This window comes from Marmota marmota, unplaced genomic scaffold (assembly GCF_001458135.2).
Source record: "Marmota marmota marmota unplaced genomic scaffold, marMar, whole genome shotgun sequence".
In the NCBI taxonomy this organism is placed as follows: Eukaryota; Metazoa; Chordata; class Mammalia; order Rodentia; family Sciuridae; genus Marmota; species Marmota marmota.
Window position 1 is genome coordinate 7,726,196 of NW_026000241.1, and position 18,759 is coordinate 7,744,954.

At 39.3% G+C, this 18,759-nt stretch overlaps 2 protein-coding genes across 2 annotated transcripts in view; one reads left to right on the forward strand and one right to left on the reverse strand.

The window, feature by feature from the left end:
• LOC125613697 (zinc finger protein 670-like) overlaps positions 1-3,719 on the forward strand; it is a 9,357-nt gene extending 5,638 nt beyond the window's left edge. The window contains 3 exon segments of the mRNA XM_048794713.1: positions 277-337; positions 949-2,341; positions 2,343-3,719. Coding sequence (XP_048650670.1) covers positions 277-337; positions 949-2,341; positions 2,343-2,459 — 1,571 coding nt within the window. The 3' untranslated portion in view covers positions 2,460-3,719.
• A 14,051-nt stretch (positions 3,720-17,770) lies between these two features.
• On the reverse strand, positions 17,771-18,692 carry LOC107145594 (vomeronasal type-1 receptor 3-like). Its single transcript, XM_015489614.2, is given in 2 exon segments — positions 17,771-17,948; positions 17,950-18,692. Coding segments are annotated over 2 exon segments (921 nt in total).
• Between the last annotated feature and the right edge of the window lie 67 nt (positions 18,693-18,759).

The window sequence follows — 18,759 nt, forward strand, 5'->3', positions numbered from 1 at the left end:
TTTTTTTTTTTTTTTTTTTTTTTGGTGGTGGTGGTGGTACTAGTAATTGAACCCAGGGATACTCTACTATTGAGCTACATCCCTAGTCCTTTTTATTTTTTTAAACTTTGAGCCAGCATTTCACTACATTGCCTAGAATGGCCTTGAACTTGCCATGCTCCTTCCTGAGCCTAAGTAGTAGCTGTAATTACAAATGTGCACCACTGCACCTGACAGTTAACAATTCTTCTACAACTTTTAATAATTCACGATAATTTTTCTTTGTCCACATTTTAGGAAACAAGTGGAAAAACCAGAACGTTGAAGACCAGTTTAAAATTCCAGGGAGAAATTTAAGGTAATTTGCAGGTATAAGAGGAAAAAAAAGTCCTTTTAAGAAATCCTAGCATGTCATAGAATTTTAAAAACAATTAAAACAAACACAATTTTTTTTTTCTGGTACTGGGGATTGAACTCAGGGGCATTCAACCAGTAAGCCACATCCCCAACCCTATTTTGTATTTTATTTATAGACAAGGTCTCACTGAGTTGCTTAGTGCCTCGCAGTTGCTGAGGCTGGCTTTGAACTTGCAATTTTCCTGTTTCAGCCTCCCAAGCTGCTGGGATTACACCTGCCTGGCAAAAACAAATACATTTTTAAGTTTATTTATCATTAGAAAATTTTCAGTGAAGCTACTATGTACTTAAATGTAACAAAGATATTCAGTGCTTACAAAATAGTTCATTTGTAAACTAAGTACTAAGAAACTGAATGTTGCTGTTTTGATAATAGCCAAGTGGGATTCATGTTGCAGAGTATTTGGTCCATGTACTTTTAAGTCTTTTTGCCACCGGAGGGAAAAAAATGTACCCTGTCCTTGATGTGAGGAGCAATGGAACTCCAACACTTACTAATAAATACATTTTAATAATTGAACCCTTGCTAATGCATTTGTCATTTTTTTATAGAAGTTATGTAGTAGAGAGACCCTGTGAAAGTGAAGAAGGTGGTCAGTGTGGTGAAACCTTCACCCAGGCTCTAAATCTTAATCAGAGCAAGAAAATTCCTGCTGGAGTAAAACCACGTAAATGCAGTGTGTGTGGAAAAGTTTTCCTATGTCTTTCGTCTCTCAAGAGGCATCTGAAATCTCACTCCAGATACAAGGCACTTGAGTGTAAGGAATATGGAGAGAAGCCACATAAATGTGAACAGTGTGGGAAAACCTTCATTTCTCTCAGAAGTGTTGGAAGACATATGGTGACCCACAGGATAAAAGGCCCTTATACTTGTGAGTTATGTTTGAAAGTCTTTGATTCCCCCAGTTCATTTCAAATACATCAACAAACTCACACTGGAGCCAAACCCTCTGACAGCAAGCAGTGTGGGAAGACCTTTCTTTGTTCTAGTTCATTTCAACTACCTGGCAGAATTCACACTGTAAAAAAATCTTATGAATGCAAACAGTGTGGCAAAACCCTCAGTTCTTCCTGTTCCCTTCGAAGGCATGAAAGAAGTCATAATGGAGAAAAACCCTATGAGTGTAAACAGTGTGGTAAGGCCTTCACACGTCATGGTTACTTTCGAGAACATGAAAGAATTCATACTGAAGCAAAAACCTATGAATGCAAACAGTGTGGTAAAGCTCTCAGTTCTTCCAATTCCCTTCGAATCCATGAGAGAACTCACACTGGAGAAAAACCCTATGAGTGTAAACAATGCGGGGAAGCTTTCAGATGGCACAGTGACCTTCGAAAACACGTGCGATTTCATATTGAAGAAAATCCCTTTGAATGTAAAAAATGTGGCAAAGCACTAAGTTCTCCCAATTCCCTTCGAATACATGAAAGAACTCACACAGGAGAAAAGCCCTATGAGTGTAAACAGTGTGGAAAAGTCTTCCGATTTCAGACTTCCCTTATAAGACACGAAAGAGCGCATGCTGGAGACAAATCCTATGAGTGTATACAGTGTGGCAAAACTCTCAGTTGTTCAAATTCCCTTCAAGTTCATGAAAGAATTCATAATAAAGCACGACCCTATCAGTGTAAGCAGTGCGGCGAAGCCTTCAGATTTCATGTGGCTCTTAAAATGCATGAAAGAACCCACGCTGGATATAAACCTTACGACTGTCAACAATGTGGTAAAGCCTTCAGATGCCGCGGCTATCTTCGAAAACATGAAAGGATTCACACTGAAGTCAATCCCTATGAATGTAAACAGTGCGGCAAGGTGCTCAGCTGTCCCAGTTCCCTGCGATATCATGAGAGGGCTCACACAGGAGAAAAACCCTCTGTGTGTAAACAATGTGGTAAGAGGCTCAGTTGTTCCAGTGCCCTCCAAAAACACAAACGAATTCACACTGACAGAAAAACCCTGTGAATGTCAACAGCATAGAAAACCCTTCAGATTTTCCGTTCGTCTTCAGATGTGTGAAAGAATTCATGGAGGGGAATACTGGGATGATAAAAACTTGTGGTGAAGGCATCAGTTTTTTCAGATCTTTTTGAATACATGGCAAGACTCACACTGGAGAATAGCCTTATGAATGTATGAAATTTGTTAAAGCCATCATTTGTTCTAGTTCCATTTGAAGATAACAACAAAAAAAAAATGCATTCAGCAGAAAATCTCTATAAAGGGCTGGTGGCTGTACCTTCAAAGGCCCATAATGCACACTGAAGATAGATGTTATACATATCAGACTCCAGTAGTTTGGAAAATAAAGGAAAGCTTTTGATTTTTATGATTGCTTTAAAAGTTAATAGGAAAACTCCCATTTGAAAGAAATCTCATAAATGTAGGTGATATTGAAATCTTAATGCAAATTAACTATTACATAATGTTCAGTTTCTCTACATGAACAAAATTTACATAAATTATGAATATAATATGTTTATCAGTGGCTCATAGTTAAAAGTTCTCTGGTTTGCATATTTCCATTTCTTTGTAAGGATACATAAAGGTGAGGATTCTATAGGTGTAGTTGTGTCAGTTAACAAAGGGATAAATTCAGAGAAATGCCTCGTTAGGCAATCTAATTGCTGTGTGAAGATAATAAAGTGTACTTAGACAAATCTTAGATGGTATAGTGAACTACCAACAGACTTAGGCTAAATGCTGTTGCCTGTTTCTTTTGGGCTCCAAACCTGTACATTATTGTATTTAGTACTGTAGGCAACAGTAACACAATGATAATTATTTGTGTATCTAAACACACTGAAAAATAGAAAAGCTACAGTAAGGATATAGTATAAAAGATCAGGGTAGGGTGGCCCGTGATTGTAATCCCAGCTGCTTGTGAAGCTGAGGCAGGAGGATCACAGTTCAAGGTCAACCTGGGTAGTTTCTTGAGATCCTATATCAAAGTGAAAAATGAAAAGGTCTAGGGGAGTAGCTCAATGGGTCGAGGGTCCCTGGCTTTGATCTCCAGTACTGCAAAAATAAAATAAAAGATATACCTGTGCAAGATACTTCCTGTGTACAGAACTTGCTGGAGTACTGGTGGGAGTCTGCTGGGCGAGTTTGAGTGAGCGATCAGTGACTGAATGTGAAGGCCTAGGATGTTGCTGGACACTGCTGTTGACTTTATAAACACCTGCACTTATGTTATACTAAATTTATAAAAATAATTTTATCAGCAAGAATAAATTAACCTTAGGTTAGTGTAACTTTGTCACTTAATAAACAATTTTTTCATCTTTTTCACTGTTCTGTAATAAACACATAGCTTAAAACACAAGATGTCTGTATAAAACTTTTGTTTATATCTATTATATAAGCATTTATCCATTTTAATGTTTATTGTTTACTTTTTAATGTATTTTGTTAAAGACTAAGAAACAAACGCATTAGTCTAGGCTCACACAGCTCCAGAATCACCAGTGTCAGTGTCTCCACCTCCTCATCTGGCCCAGTGGACATTCTTCAAGAGCACAACATTTGGAACTGTCATTTCCTATCATGACAGTGCTTTCTGCTGGAACTCTTTTTGTTGTTGTTGGTACTGGGGATTGAACCCAGGGGTGCTCTATCACTGAGCTATATCCCCAGCTCCCCACTCCCCTCTTTTTTTTTTTTAATTTTTTGTAGTGGTAGATGGACACAATGCCTTTATTTTATTTGTTTATTTTTATGTGGTGCTAAGGATCGAACCCAGTGCCTCACACATGCTAGGCAAGCACTCTGCCACTGAGCTACAGCCCCAGCCCACGCCCCCCAGCCCTTTTTATTTTTTACTTTGAGATAGAATTCTCTAAGTTGCCCAGGCTGACCTCTAACTTGTGATCCTCCTGCCTCAGCCTCTCAGGTTGCAGGGGTTACAGGCATGTGCCATCATCCCCACTGAAATCTTTTGAAGGACGTGCATGTCTGAGGCTCCTCTTGGGAAATGTGACTCTTTTCATAAATGTGTACATGATGCTTTTCTTGGTTTCCTTTTTATCATAGACTTGCTTGTAAGCAGATAATATACCATGAATATTCCTCTCTGTTGATGAAAACTTTTTGTTATGGGGTCCATGTTTTTAGGCTTAAAGGATCTTAAAGTCTACAGAAGTTTCTACTAAAATGCTTACCATGAATTTTCTTGGGTGTTTTCTTATTTTCCTTCAGTTGTTTTGTTTCTTGTCTGTTCATCTATGCATTGATTATATGATAGACATTTTGTGGGGGTGGGTACTGGGTATTGAAATTAAGCGTACTTTGCTAGTGAGCTACATCCCCAATCCTTTTTATTTTTTATTTTGAGGCAGGGTGTTGCTAAGTTGCTGAGGATCCTGCTAAATAGCCCAGGCTGGCCTTGTACATGCAATCCTCCTGCCTCAGCCTCCCGGGTTGCTGGGATTACAGGCATGTGCTACTGCGCCTAGCTGTGATAGGCATTTTTTAAAAAATATGTTTTTAGTTGTAGTTGGACACAATGCCTTTATTTTATTTATTTTTATGTGGTACTAAGGATCAAACCCAGGGCTTCTACATGTGCTAGGCGAGTGCTGTACTGCTGAGCCCCAGCCCCAGCTCCTGTGATAGGCATTTTTAAGACCCATTATAATGTTATAGGCTCACCATTGTATATGAGATCCATTGTTGACTGAAATGTGTGATATAAGACTGTACTCTTCTAAGTAATTATGCTTGAGTTTAATGCGTAGTATCTTAAGTCAGTTAACAAAACTTTTCTCTATCAACTTTAAAGTGTGTTGGATCCATGTTTTAGTTGAAATGTATTTCTAATATATAAGTAGGTTCAATATTTATATAATTGTCTTAAGTGTTCTGTGATTGATGGATGGGCCACTGAAAAATAAGTCTTTGTTATTTGGGGGGATTTTCCTACTGTTGTGTGGCAGCTTCTGTATTATCACACATTATATGTCTTTTACTTTTTCTATGGGAAAAACTACCTTTTTGAAGGGGCATGGAATTTATTTCATTTGTTTTTTGCTAATAAAGATTAGGTATTGGGCTGGGTTTATGGCTCCACAATAGAGCGCTCACCTCACACCACCTAAAAATAAATAAATAAAATAAAGAAATTGTGTCCAACTACAATTTAAAAAAATAAAAAAGATTAGGTATCATAGTCTGAGGATATACCTCAGTGGTAGAGTGCTTACCCAGCATGCCCAAGGACCTGAGTTCAATCCCTAGTACTGCAATAAAAAGAAAACCATAGATGCCGTAGCCAGGTGTGGTGGCACATGCCTATAATCCAAGCTACTTGAAGGCTGAAGCAGGAGGATTGCAAGTTTGAGGCCAGCTTTGGCAATTTGGTGAGATCCAGTTTTAAAAAATAAGGGTTGGGTGTGTAGCTTAGTGGAAAAGCACCCCCAGGTTCAATCCCCAGTATCTTGGGGGAAAACAGATAAAAGAGAGTTGATAACTATTTTTAAGTATGTCAAGTTTATCACATACTCTTAGGTGAATTATTTTAACTGTTGCCTTTTACTTTTTAAAATACTTTTAGTTGTAGATGGACACAATACCTTTATTTAATTTACTTTTTAAAATGTGGTGCTGAGGATTTAACCCAGTCCCTCACATGTGCTAGGCAAGTGCTCTACCACTGAACTACACCCCAGCCTTGTTGCCTTTTATTTTTTATCATTATTTCTGGCTGTTACTTGTATAATTCACCTTGGATTAAGGAGAAAGACCTGTGGAAGAATTACATGTTTGTCTAATCTGAGGGAGAAAGCTTTCAATCTCACCATCAAGAATAACGTTAGCTGTAGGGTTTTTGTTTGTTGTTTTTATAACAGTACTAGGATATTCTACCACTGAGCTACACTAATTTTGGGGACAAGGTCTTGCTAATTTGCTGAGTCTGACCTTGAACTTGTGATCTTCCTGCCTCAGCCTCCTGAGAAGCGGGGATTATAGGTGTGTGCCATCATGCTCTAAGAGTGGGTTTTTTAATCAATGCTGTAAAGCACATTTAGAAAGTTCCCTTCAGTTCATTTTTTTAAAAATTGGGATTGAACCCAGGGTCGCTTTATCATTGAGCTACATCCCCAGGCCTATTCAGATAGAGGCTCACCAAGTTGCAGAGACTGGCCATGAACTGGCAATCTTCCTGCTTTAGCCTCCTGGTGGTGGGGGGGGGCTGGAATTGCAGATGTGACAATGGTGTGTTTTATTATGAAAGGGTGTTGATATTTTTTTTTGTATGTTTTTTCTGTATCTCTTGAGATGAACTTGTGGTTTTTGACATTTATTCTAATAATTTGAATTATAGTCGTTGACGTTCATATATGAAAACAGCACTGCTTTTGTAAGTTAAATTTCTCTTAGGGAGTATAAGTCTTTATATATTGGTAGATTTGCTTTTCTAGTATCTTATTGAGGCTTTTTGCATCTATATTGAAAGAGTTTTGTGTACATTAACAGCATATAGCATTATCTAGTACCTGAAGTATGTACATGTGTGTATAAGCATGTATATAATATGTAGTATGTAGTATAGTTTTGTATATAAATAGCATATATATGACTAGATTGTATAGCATGTAATTAAAATGCAATTAGTATAGAATATAGTATACTGTAGCATTATAGGATTAGTCATCAGTCTATAATCATGCATTTCTGTTCGCTGTTGGATGACAAAATTTTTCCAACAAACCTTTCACATTCTCTCCTGAGAACCAAGAAGTATCTCAACTTGATACCCAAAGCCTTCTCCCATCCCACCTGCTCTGTGCTCTGAAGTGTAGTCCCTGGGCAGGACTACATGCCTTCCAGTACCTTCCACATCCTTACTGTGAGGGTCACTAACTGATAAGCTCCTGACAACCTTATCTGTGCAGCAGTGGTGAAACAGAGCTCCGGCACTTGCTCATCTGAAGGATGTGCCAAGGGAATTAAGACAGACATGTTATCTGATGAAGCACAGCCTAGTCTACATGTTTATCACCTGAGTTTTGTTTCTATAAATTGTAATCATTTCTATTAATCTAGCTTTTCTCCCCAGTTTGATCAAAATGTACAAAATTTCTTTTTTTCTTTTTTTTTTTTTTCCATTGTTCATTTCTCATGTGGGTAGACAGCCAAATCTGGCCACCCAGGTTCAGGCTGGCTCCCTGACTGGGTTGCAGGTAATGATGGATGTCATGAGTTCAAATCTCAGCAGCCCTAAGCTGCTAATTTCTCCCTCACCAATGGAGTGAGTGTGAGGCTATGTAAACAAATGGCAAGAAATACAGGATGGACCAACTGTGACCAAGGACATTACTCAATTTTAGCTAACAACTCTGGGCTACCTGACTCCATAATACAGTCAATGTCACCTGAGTGACAACCACCAACGGCTTGTTGGCTTTCACTTTGGTCTACACAGGGCTTTGTGTTCTGTGTCCAGTGTGGCCACTTTGTCCCATGTTGAAACACTCATCTGGACACAAATGGCTAATTGACTGACTGCTGCATTGTGACTTGATAGGTTCATCCTAGTTGGTAAGGAGTTTTTGAGGCACTCACCTATCAAGGCAGCAAAAGCATCACCTTAACTTGATTGGTACTTCAGTCCTGATTGCCAAGAATCTGGTGACTGCTCAGTGGTCATTGCATCTACTCTGGTTGTCACTTCTGGATGCTTGGCATCACCATGTAAAATTGTTTATTATTATATATCCTTGCAGTATGCTCATGGATGATTGTGAAGTCGCAAAAAAGAGACCTTTTTTTTGTACTGGGGATTGAACCCAGGGGCACTTAACCACTGAGTCACATCCCCAGCCCTTTAATTTTTTTTTTTTTTTAATTTAGAGATAGGATCTCACTAAATTGCTGAGGGCCTTGCTAAGTTGTTGAGAGTGGCTTTGAACCTGCAATCTTCCTGCTGATGGGATTACAAGCATGCACCACGGTGCCCAGACCACAGAATTAAATATTTTACCCAGTTGCCTAGAAAGAGTCATTGTACAGGCAAGAGTAGCAGGAATGACTTTCTGGTGCTGCTGATTCCCTTGCTGTAATGTGCACTCCCGGATCCCCAAGGGTATTGGAAATAAAGGAAAGGGGGTTAACCCCTCCTAATTTTAAGTGGGCACAATATCTTTATTTATCTTTATGTGGTGCTGAGGATTGAACCCAGTGCCTTGCGCATGCCAGGCCAGCGCGCTACCACTTGAGCCACATCCCCAGCCCAGGAACTAGTTTTTAAATAGAAGATATGTGACTCTTTTCCCAGTGCAAAACCCCTAGCCAGTATATGGGCTTTCCTTAGCACTGTTGATCACCAGCATGCCCAAGTACAAATCTTAGGATCACAAGGCTTGAAGGCCTTCGACAAAAATGACCTTATTGTTTGTGGACTCTCACCCAAGGAAGGCTGAGTGGCACTTCCTGGAAGCTGAAGTTCTTGCCCTTTATCTATAGGGAACTCAAATAAGAACTCAAACCTGGGACTGGGGATATAACTTAGTGGTAGAGTACTTGTCTCATGCATAAGGCCCTGAGTTCAATCCTTAGCAGTGCAAAAAAAAAAAAAAAAAAAAAAAAAAAAAAAAAAAAACCCTCTATAATTTTGGAGTTTCTGTATAAAAAAACAAATATACTTTTAACCATGCAAAAACATCTTGCCTAAATTATCCATATTATGAAACTCATTGTGCTAAGATATCCCTTAATCTTCATGGATTCCATTCCCTGATCTAGTGAGTAATGGATTAAAATTGAGTATTTGCCACTTCCAAATATTCCTGACAAAACGGCAGTCCCTTCACCCCCACCAGTTAAAATAAGGTTACAATGGCTAAATGTGAATTTTTTTTTTTGGAATATATAAGTTTTGGGAAGGTTATTGAGTATTGATTCCATTTCATTAATAGACATAGATCTGCTCAGATAACCTACTCTTTTGTCAGTTTTAGTAGACTATATCTTTGAAGTAATTGGTTCACTTGATTTGTGGTCATGGAGTCCTTCCTAATATTCTTTTATTATTCTTTCAGGGTCTATGAGAGGAGGTATGATGTCCTCTCTTTTATTTATTTATTTTTTTCAGAGAATTTTAAGAATATTCTACATGCCCTAGAAGGGTATTTCTTGTCCCTGGCCCATTCCACACTCTCGCTCTCCTCCTGGCTGCCATGAGCTTGACAGTTCTCCATCTCGCCCTTCTACAATGGTGTCGTGCCTCACCTGAGGCCCAGAGCAATGGAACCAGCCAACCGTGGACTGAGACCTCTGAAATGGAGGCTAAATAAGTCTTTCCTCCTTTAACTTGTTATTGTCAGGTGCTTGGGTTACGGGGATGAAAAACTAACACAATGTTTAAACCATTAGGTCACATCACTACAGTCTGCCCAACTGATTCATCTCCTTTTTCAGGTGAATTTCCATGAGAAGTATAGACGGTCTGCATGATCCAAGCCATGTGTGAGTCTCCTTGGCTCTTACAGACAAATACAAATCACCAATAGAAGTTTATTGACCATTGTTTCAAGAATTTCAATGTCCTTTATCCTAATTTACTGTTTCCCTCTTGCATTCACAACCACTCAGCTGGTTTCCATGATGAGAAACAGTGTGTTGGGTTTGCTTTTTGTTTGCCTTAAAAATTCTTTTTATTGGGATAAAATTTACATTTCACAAAATTCAACATATAACCATTTTAAAGTACAAAATGCAAACTTTTTTTGTTTTATTCACAATGACACATAGCCAACACCACTATCAAATTCCAGATCACTTTCATCAATCCCTCAAAAAAATCTCACAGCCATCAAAGAATCACTTATCACAAGTCAATAAAGACTTGTCTATTGTGGGGAATTCACACAACAGCATCATACTGATGTGGCTTTTTATAGTCCATCTTTGCTCAGTGAGCATGGCATTTCATGAGCTTATCAATGTTGTAGCACATATCATTCAGTCCTTTCCATGACTGCTTATTGCATTGTGTGACTCTCTCACAGTTTGTCTGTCTAGTCATACATTGATGTACATCTGGATTTTTCCTACTTTCTTTTTTTTTTTTTTATATATATATACTTGGATTGAACCTAGGGGCACTTAACCACTGAGCCACATCCCCATCTTTTTTTGTATTTTATTTAGAGACAGGATCTCACTGAGTTGTTTAGGACCTCACTAAATTTTGAGGCTGACTTTGAACTTGCAATCCTCCTGCTTCAGCCCCCCAAGCAGCTGGGATTACAGGCATGCACTACCATGCCCGGATTTTTCCACTTTTGGAGTTTTGCTATTATGCATAATGTTTCTTTTAACCTTCATATACAGGTTTTTGTGTGGAAATATTCTCATTTCTTTTGGTTACGTAGTTAGTAGTGGTATTGCTGGGCCATGTGGTAAACCTTCTATGGAACTGACAAACTGTTTTCCAAAGGAGCTGCCTCATTTTGTAATAACACCAGCAGTTTAAAGTGGTTCTGATTTCTCTGCATATCCATACTTATTATTGTCTTTTGACAATTAGATGTATTGATTATACTCTGATTTTCCCTAATGAATAAGTTTTTTAGGCATCTTTTCATATAGTCATTGGCCACTTTTATCATTAAAATTGCCATAACATAATATATTGTTGTAAATAATAATTGAAATATTACTCAATAGAATATCTTTATGTAAATTTTATAAAGTTACAAAATTATTTACTTAGTGTGATTGACTCATTTCATTTTAATATGTTAGAGACTATACATTGATTATCTTATTAGCATGTCTTGTATTTCTGAAATTAACTCTCTTTAAACTAATTTTGTATGTTTACACATTGTTTTATTTTATTTTTTACACATTGTTTTATATCCCAATTAATAACATATTGGATTAGTTTCAAAGTTTTGGTATAAATATATGTAATAGCCAAACAAAATCTTCCAGTAGCTTCTTTTTCTTTTTTCTTTTTTTTTTTTTTACTGCTTTATAATATAGATTTGAAAATGTTGAAAAAGTCAGGTGCAATGGCACCTGCCTATAATCCCAGAGACTTGGAAGGCTGAGGCAGGAGGATTGCAAGTTCAAAACCAGCCTCAGCAACTTAGCAAGTCCCTAGGTAACTTAGTGACAACCTGTCTCAAGAGCTGGGGATGTAGCTCAATGGCTAAGTGCCCCTGGGTTCAATCCCTGGTACCAAATAATAATAATAATATTTTTTTTAAAAAGGTTTATTTATTTCTGCTATCAAAGAACAGAATTATGACAGTATAATTTAACAATCCTAATTGGCTTCATTTTTAATTTTAAAATCAGGTAACACTTCATTCCATAAAACAGAATCAGTTTTCCTATGAGCCAAGCACTCATCAAAAATAATTTGATGAGTTAACATCAGATTATTTATTTTGCTTACACAAAATAAGGACAAGGGAACTTCACTATTTCGCCTGTTGAGAATGGCTGTTCTCCCTCCAATCCAGATTTCTCTTGGAGGACCAGATGTGTCAGCTTGGTTTGATTGACTCCATGTTGTTTTTTTTCCCCCCTGGAATATTGTCTCTGTTGAAAAACTGGCTTCACAAAGAAGGTGGCAGCAGGAAAATTTCAGAATCCAAAGCTTAAAAATAAGTCTTGGGCAGTGTGGGGTTATTTTCTGTCTCTGGGAGGGATCACCCAGTGTCTGAGGCCTGAGGATAGAGGCAAAGTCCCCAGCCGCCCATCCAGAAGCTGTCACTCTCAGTAGCATCTAGTGTCCTGACCTTTGCTCGCCCAGGATGACAGTGGGTAAGGAGCAGCAGGTCACAGGGGCCTCCTGACCCTCTGGGCAGACCCCGGGGCTGAGGGTCAACGGCCAGGGGAGAATCATGTCAACGACTCTCTGCCTGTGGTCCCTGAGGTCCTGGGGCAGGGATATAGGAGGCAGCTAGTGTCATAAGACGTTCCCATCCCCAGCCAGGCTGGGCGCCTGGCTAAGCGAGGAGAAAGATGGTGGCCTGGCCCCTGCACCTGGTCTCACTTCCTCCCCGGCACCGTCTGGAAGGGGAGGAAGTGACACCCAGGGGAAGGCAGGGAAGTGAGGCCACAATCACATTCAAGTTCAGGGTGCAAGAGCTTAGTCTGCCCCGCAACAGGCCCCATATTCAGCTCCCCTTCATGGGCCAAGTCCCTTCTGAGAGTCATGCCCTGCCCTTTATAGGCACAAGGACCCAGAAGTTCCAGGGACACGCCCATGTTTAGGCCCTCGGATCCGGAAGTGCCTCAAGCATCCATATTTAGGCCCCCAGATCCGCATCCAGAAGTTTCAAAGGCGCACATCCATGTTTAGGCCATAGCATCCAGAAATGCCTCAGATGCACATCCATATTTAGGCTCTAGGATCCAGAAGTTCCTCAGGTGTCCATGTTTAGGCCCACGGATCCAGAGGTTCCTCAAGTGCATGTCCATGTTTAAGCCCCCAGGTCCGGAAGTTCCTCAGCATCCATGTTTAGGCTCTAGGAAGTGCCTCCGGCATCCATGTTTAGGCCCCAGGATCCGGAAGTTCCTCAGGTGCACATCCATCTTTGGGCCCTTGGATCCAAAAGTTCCTCAGTCCCCCATGTTTAGGCCTTAGCATCTGGAAATTCCTCAGGTGCACGTCCATGTTTAGGCCCCCGGATACGGAAGTTCCTCAGACATCCATGTTTAGGCCCCCAGATCCGGATCCAGAAGTTTCAAAGGTGCATGTCCATATTTAGGTGCCTGGATCCGGAAGTTGCTCGAGCGCACATCCATGTTTAGGCCATAGCATCCAGAAGTGCCTCAGGTGCACGTCCATGTTTAGGCTCTAGGATCTGGAAGTTCCTCAGGTGTCTATGTTTAGGCGCCTGGACCCAGAAGTTCCTCAGGCGTCCATATTTAGGCCCACGGATCCGGAGGTTCCTCAGGTGCACGTCCATGTTTAAGCCCTGGGGTCCGAAAGTTCCTCAGCATCCATGGTTAGGCTCTAGGATCTGGAAGTGCTTCAGGCATCCATGTTTAGACCCCCGGATCCTGAAATTCCTCAGGTGCACGTCCATCTTTGGGCCCTCTGATCCAGAAGTTCCTCAGTCTTCCATGTTTAGGCCGTAGCATCCATAATAATAATAATATTGAAAAAGTTTTATATCAAATAATAAGAGCCAGATACAGTGACACAAACCTGTAATCCCAGCTACTCCAGAAGCTGAGGCAGAAAGATTATAAATTCAAGGCCAGCCTGGGCAACATACAAGACCCTGTCTCAGAAACAGTTAATTCATGATTAATTTAGTAAGCAGAACTTTTTCTTGATTTTCTTTTTTAGTTGTGGATGAACGCAATACCTTTTTTTTATTTATTTATTTTTATGCAGTGCTGAGGATTGAACCCAGTGCCTCACATGTGCTAGGCAAGTGCTCTGCCACTGAGCTACTGCCTCAGCCCCAATAAATAGAACTTTTGACTAATACTTATGAAAACACTATTTAAAATTTATGATTTTCTACTTCCTAATTTATCTTAATTCATCTATTTTATACAAGTCACTGTTGATTTTTTTTTTTTTTTTTTTTTTTTTTTTTGGTGGTGCTGGGGATTGAACCCAGGGCCTTCTGCATGTGAGGCAATCACTCCACCAACTGAGCTATATTCCCAACCCCTATACAAGTCACTTTTACCTCTCAGTTTACCCAGTTTATTACTATAAGTTTTTTTTAAGTGTCAAGATTAATGCGAGTTTATTTTTTATTTTATTTTTTTGAGAGAGAGAGAGAGAACTTTAATATTTATTTTTTAGTTTTCGGCAGACACGACATCTTTGTTTGTATGTGGTGCTGAGGATCGAACCTGGGCCGCACGCATGCCAGGCAAGCGCGCTACCGCTTGAGCCACATCCCCAGCCCTACTATAAGTTTTTTATATTGGTCCCTATACGTTTAAATTATTATATCACTAGCTTTAAATACTGTTTATTCTTTATATTTTGGAAGTCCCACATTTTGGCAATATTTTATTATACATTTTATTCTTTCTAATTTTCTTTCATGTAATACTTGTTCTAACTTATACTTTACTATTACATATTATTTGCATTTAGCTTTTTATTTTTTATTATTAAAATGTTTTAATTATAGATAGACACATACCTATTTATTTATTTGTTTATTTATTGTACTGGGGATTGAACTCAGGGGCACCTGACCACTGAGCTACATCCCCAGTTCTTTCTTTGTATTTTATTTGAGACAGGGTCTCACTGAGTTGCTGTTTTAGTCAGCTCTTTTGCTGCTGTGACTAACAGGACCTGACCAGCACAATGATAGAGGAGGAAAAGCTTATTTGGGGGCTCACGGTTTCAGAGGTCTCAATGCACAGACAGCAGGCTTCATTCATCATGGCAGAACATCATGGCAGAAGAGCTTAGCGGAGGGAGGCAGCTCACCATGATCAGAAAGCAGAGACAGCAACTCCACTTACCAGACACTAATATATACCCCAAAGCCATGCCCCCAATGCCCCGCCTTCTCCAGCCACAGCCCACCTGCCTTCAGCTACCACTTAATCTCACCAGGTGATTGATTCCACTGATTAGGTTAAGGCTCTCATAACCCAATTGTTTCTTCTCTGAACCTTCTTGCATTGTCTCACACATGAACTTTTGGGGGAAAACTCACATCCAAACCATAACAGTTGCTTAGGGTCTTGCTAAGGTGCTGAGGCTGGCCTTGAAATGACGATCCTCCTGCCTCTACCTCCTGAGTCACTAGGATTACAGGTGTGTCACCATGCTGAGCTCTTCCAATTTGAGGAGCAACTATGGTACAAAATTTTGAAATGGAGTATTTTTCATTTCTTTACCTTAAAAATTATAATTATTTAATAAAATACTGTTCAGCTTTTTAGAGATTTTAATATTCTAAATTCTTTAACGAACTATTTAAAAAATGGAAATGGGTAGAAAAGTTATTCTCTAAAATGATTTTAAATTTTTTTCCATATGTGCTGAGAAACGTGATGTAACACCCATATTCAGTAGATAGCTATTAGGTCAGGCTTGTTTATTGTTCAAATATCTGATTCCTCCATGTTTCTCATGTGCTTTTTCTCACAAATCACAAAAGGTCTTGAAGTTATTCATCATGATAAAAAAAATGTTTTATGATTTTATCAAATATTTCTTCATTGGCTGTTTCAGAGCAACCATTATTCCCCTCAACAAATGGAAACATGAAGTTTATGCCCAGATATCTTGTCTTACCCTCCCCTGGACAGTGATTGATTCCACTGAACATTCATTTCCTAAGGTTCAGAATATGAGGTCCACCCAGATGCTTCTTTTTTTTTTTTTTTTTTTGGGTAGTTGTAGATGGACAGCATACCTTTATTTTATTTGTTTATTTTTATGTGGTGCTGAAGATCAAACCCGGTGCCTCACACGTGAAGTGCTCTGCCACTGAGCTACAGCCCCAGACCCCAGATTTTGAACACATTAATTGAGATTATTGCTTAAGAATATTCTGTCTTATTTCAAAGACTGACTCGAAAAAACCTGTAGGTTTTCTTTATAACTCTCGTGTTTATGAGCTGCAAATTGAATTCAAAGCTTCTTTATGTGATTCTTGCGGATACTTTGTCCCATCCAGGTCGTTGTCTATTTTAATATTTTTTAAATGTACCTCTATCTCACCTACTCCCCAAATGTCACATATTTTAAATGGCTAAATTTCTTAGATTTAAGGTAAAACCTGGTCTTTTTTGGTACAGGGGATTGAACCTAAGGCCTCTTAATCACAGAGCCACATCCCAGCCCTTTTTTATATTTTATTTTGAGACAGGGTCTCAGTGACCTGCTTAGGGCCTCATTAAATTGCTGAGGCTGGCTTTTAACTCATGATCCTCCTGCCTCAGTCTCCTGAGCAGCTGAGATTTCAGGCATAAGCCACCATGCCCAGCTACCTGGTCTTTGATATCCCCCAATATCTGATACATGATTTCCCCTCCAGCTCCAACCCAGGATACTCCTGCAGAGCCTTCATGTTTCTTCCTGCTTTCTTTTTAGTTGTAAATGAACACAATACCTTTATTTATTTAGTTCTATGTGGTGCTAAGGATTAAACCTAGTGCTTCAACCGTGCTAGGCGAGCGTTCTACCACTAAGCCACAACTGCAGCCCCTCTGCCTGATTTCTTTTTTTTTTAATTAATTTGTTTATTTTAATTAGGTATATATGACAGCAGAATTCATTTTGATTCATTGTACACAATGGCAGCACCACTTTTCATTTCTCTGTACATGATGTAGAGTCGCACCACATGTACAGTCATACATGTACCTAGGGTAATGATGTCCATCTCATTCCATCATCTTTCCTTCCCCCATTCCTCCTCTCCATCTCTCCCTCCCCTTTGACCCATCAAAGTGCCTCCATTTTTTTCCCATGTCCCCCCCCATTATGGATCAGCATTCACTTATAAGAGAGAACATTCAGCCTTTGTTTTTTGGGGATTGGCTTACTTCACTTAGCATGATATTCTCCAACTCCATCCATTTACCTACAAATGCCATAATTTTATTCTCTTTCAATGCTGAGTAATATTCCATTGTGTATATATAACACAGTTTTTTCATCCATTCATCTATTGAAGGGCATCTAGGTTTCCTGACTGATCAAACTCTGGCTCTTCTATTTCATTTAAGTTCACTTATATTTTTGTATCCAGTTAATTTCAGAACAATTTTAGGTGATCAATTTAAAGTTATATACTTGGATAATATTTCTATTTTTACAAAGTGCTTAGAAAACCCATTTTTCTCACAAATTCTTAGACTTTAAACTTCTCTCTTGCAATTTAATAAGAGTTTATAAAAGCATTTTGCAAAATCTTTAGTCTGTACTTTACATTCTTAGTTCATGATAAATCCAATGAAAGGAGAGACTTGGTCTATCATTTACATTCTCTCTAGTGTGAACATCTTTGGGTGCTTAAAGCACTATATAAAAGAATGAAGAAATAGCTTCACATTACAGGAAAATGCCAAGACAAAAAGCATATCAAAAATATAGCTCTGGAGGTGGGGAGGCTGGGGTTGTGGCTTAGTGGTAGAATGCTCGCCTAGCATGCATGAGGCACTGGGTTCGATCCTCAGCACCACATAAAAATAAATAAATAAAATAAAGGTCTATCAACAACTAAAAAAAAATTTTAAAAAAAAGGTATAGCTCTGGGGTCTGGAGTTATAGTTCAGTGAGGGAGCACTTGCCTAGTATACTTGAGACACCGGATTCCATCCTCAGCACCACAAAATAAAAAATAAATAAAATAAAGGTATTGTGTCTGTCTACAACTAAAAATTAAAAAAAAAATTAAGTAATGCTCTGTGACCATCTTAGCCTGCTCTATTCCTTCCACAACAGAATGAGTGGAACCCAGATATTTTGAGGTCATTGCTCATGAGAATAAAGGGGCTGACTGTAGGGAAACAAGCAGGGATTAGTGCAGAGATGTTTGCTAGCCATTCATTGGCATCATCATAAAAAGACAAAAAGATTAAAAACAGGGATGAGGGTGTAAAATGATACAAAGGTGCTCACTAGGACAAGGATCCTTTGGGTGACTGTGGTCTCAGGGGAGGATCTGAGGGAGTGTTTGGTACTGTGAATGTGTTTGACCCGCTGCTTGTGCCTATATAAGATGAAAACCATGGAGCTGCTGGCCCAGATCATGAATCCCACACACAAAACATCATAGGCTAACAATAGTGCTATCACTAGGGATCCTGTTATTTGGTTACTGACTATTGCAGAACAGAATCCCAATTCCTTTTTCTTTGTTTTGTTTTTATTGTTTGAGTTTCCAGTCACAAAGACAGGGATAAAACTATTCACCAACATGTTCAGGATCCAGCACAGGATGTTGGAGAACCCAATGTATTTGGGAATTTGTTGTTGAAGCTCTGCCCACCTGGAGGTCATAGGGCTGATCATGATGGCCTGGAAGATGCTTAAGAGGCAGGTGCTGCCAATGCACACACCCCTGCCCACTCTGTGAACATAGAACACAAGTTTGCATCCAATATCACTGAAGAAATGTTTCGATCCAAAAGCAGCCATTGTCTGTGGGACTCCTTTAGACAGCAGGACTAAGGAGTTGGCCACGGTCAGGTGCTTGAGAATCAAGTCTGTGGGCCTTACTCGGGACCTGGTAAAATAAAGGACACTATAGTGGGAAAGAAAGAAGATATTTCCCATAAATCCCACTGTGGTCTGGAATAAGAAGATTATTCCTATTGCCAAATCCTTGGAAGCCATCTGACATTTACAATGATGGATATTCTTATTCAGGGCAAGATGATCCTGCCTGGAAACATGAGATCTG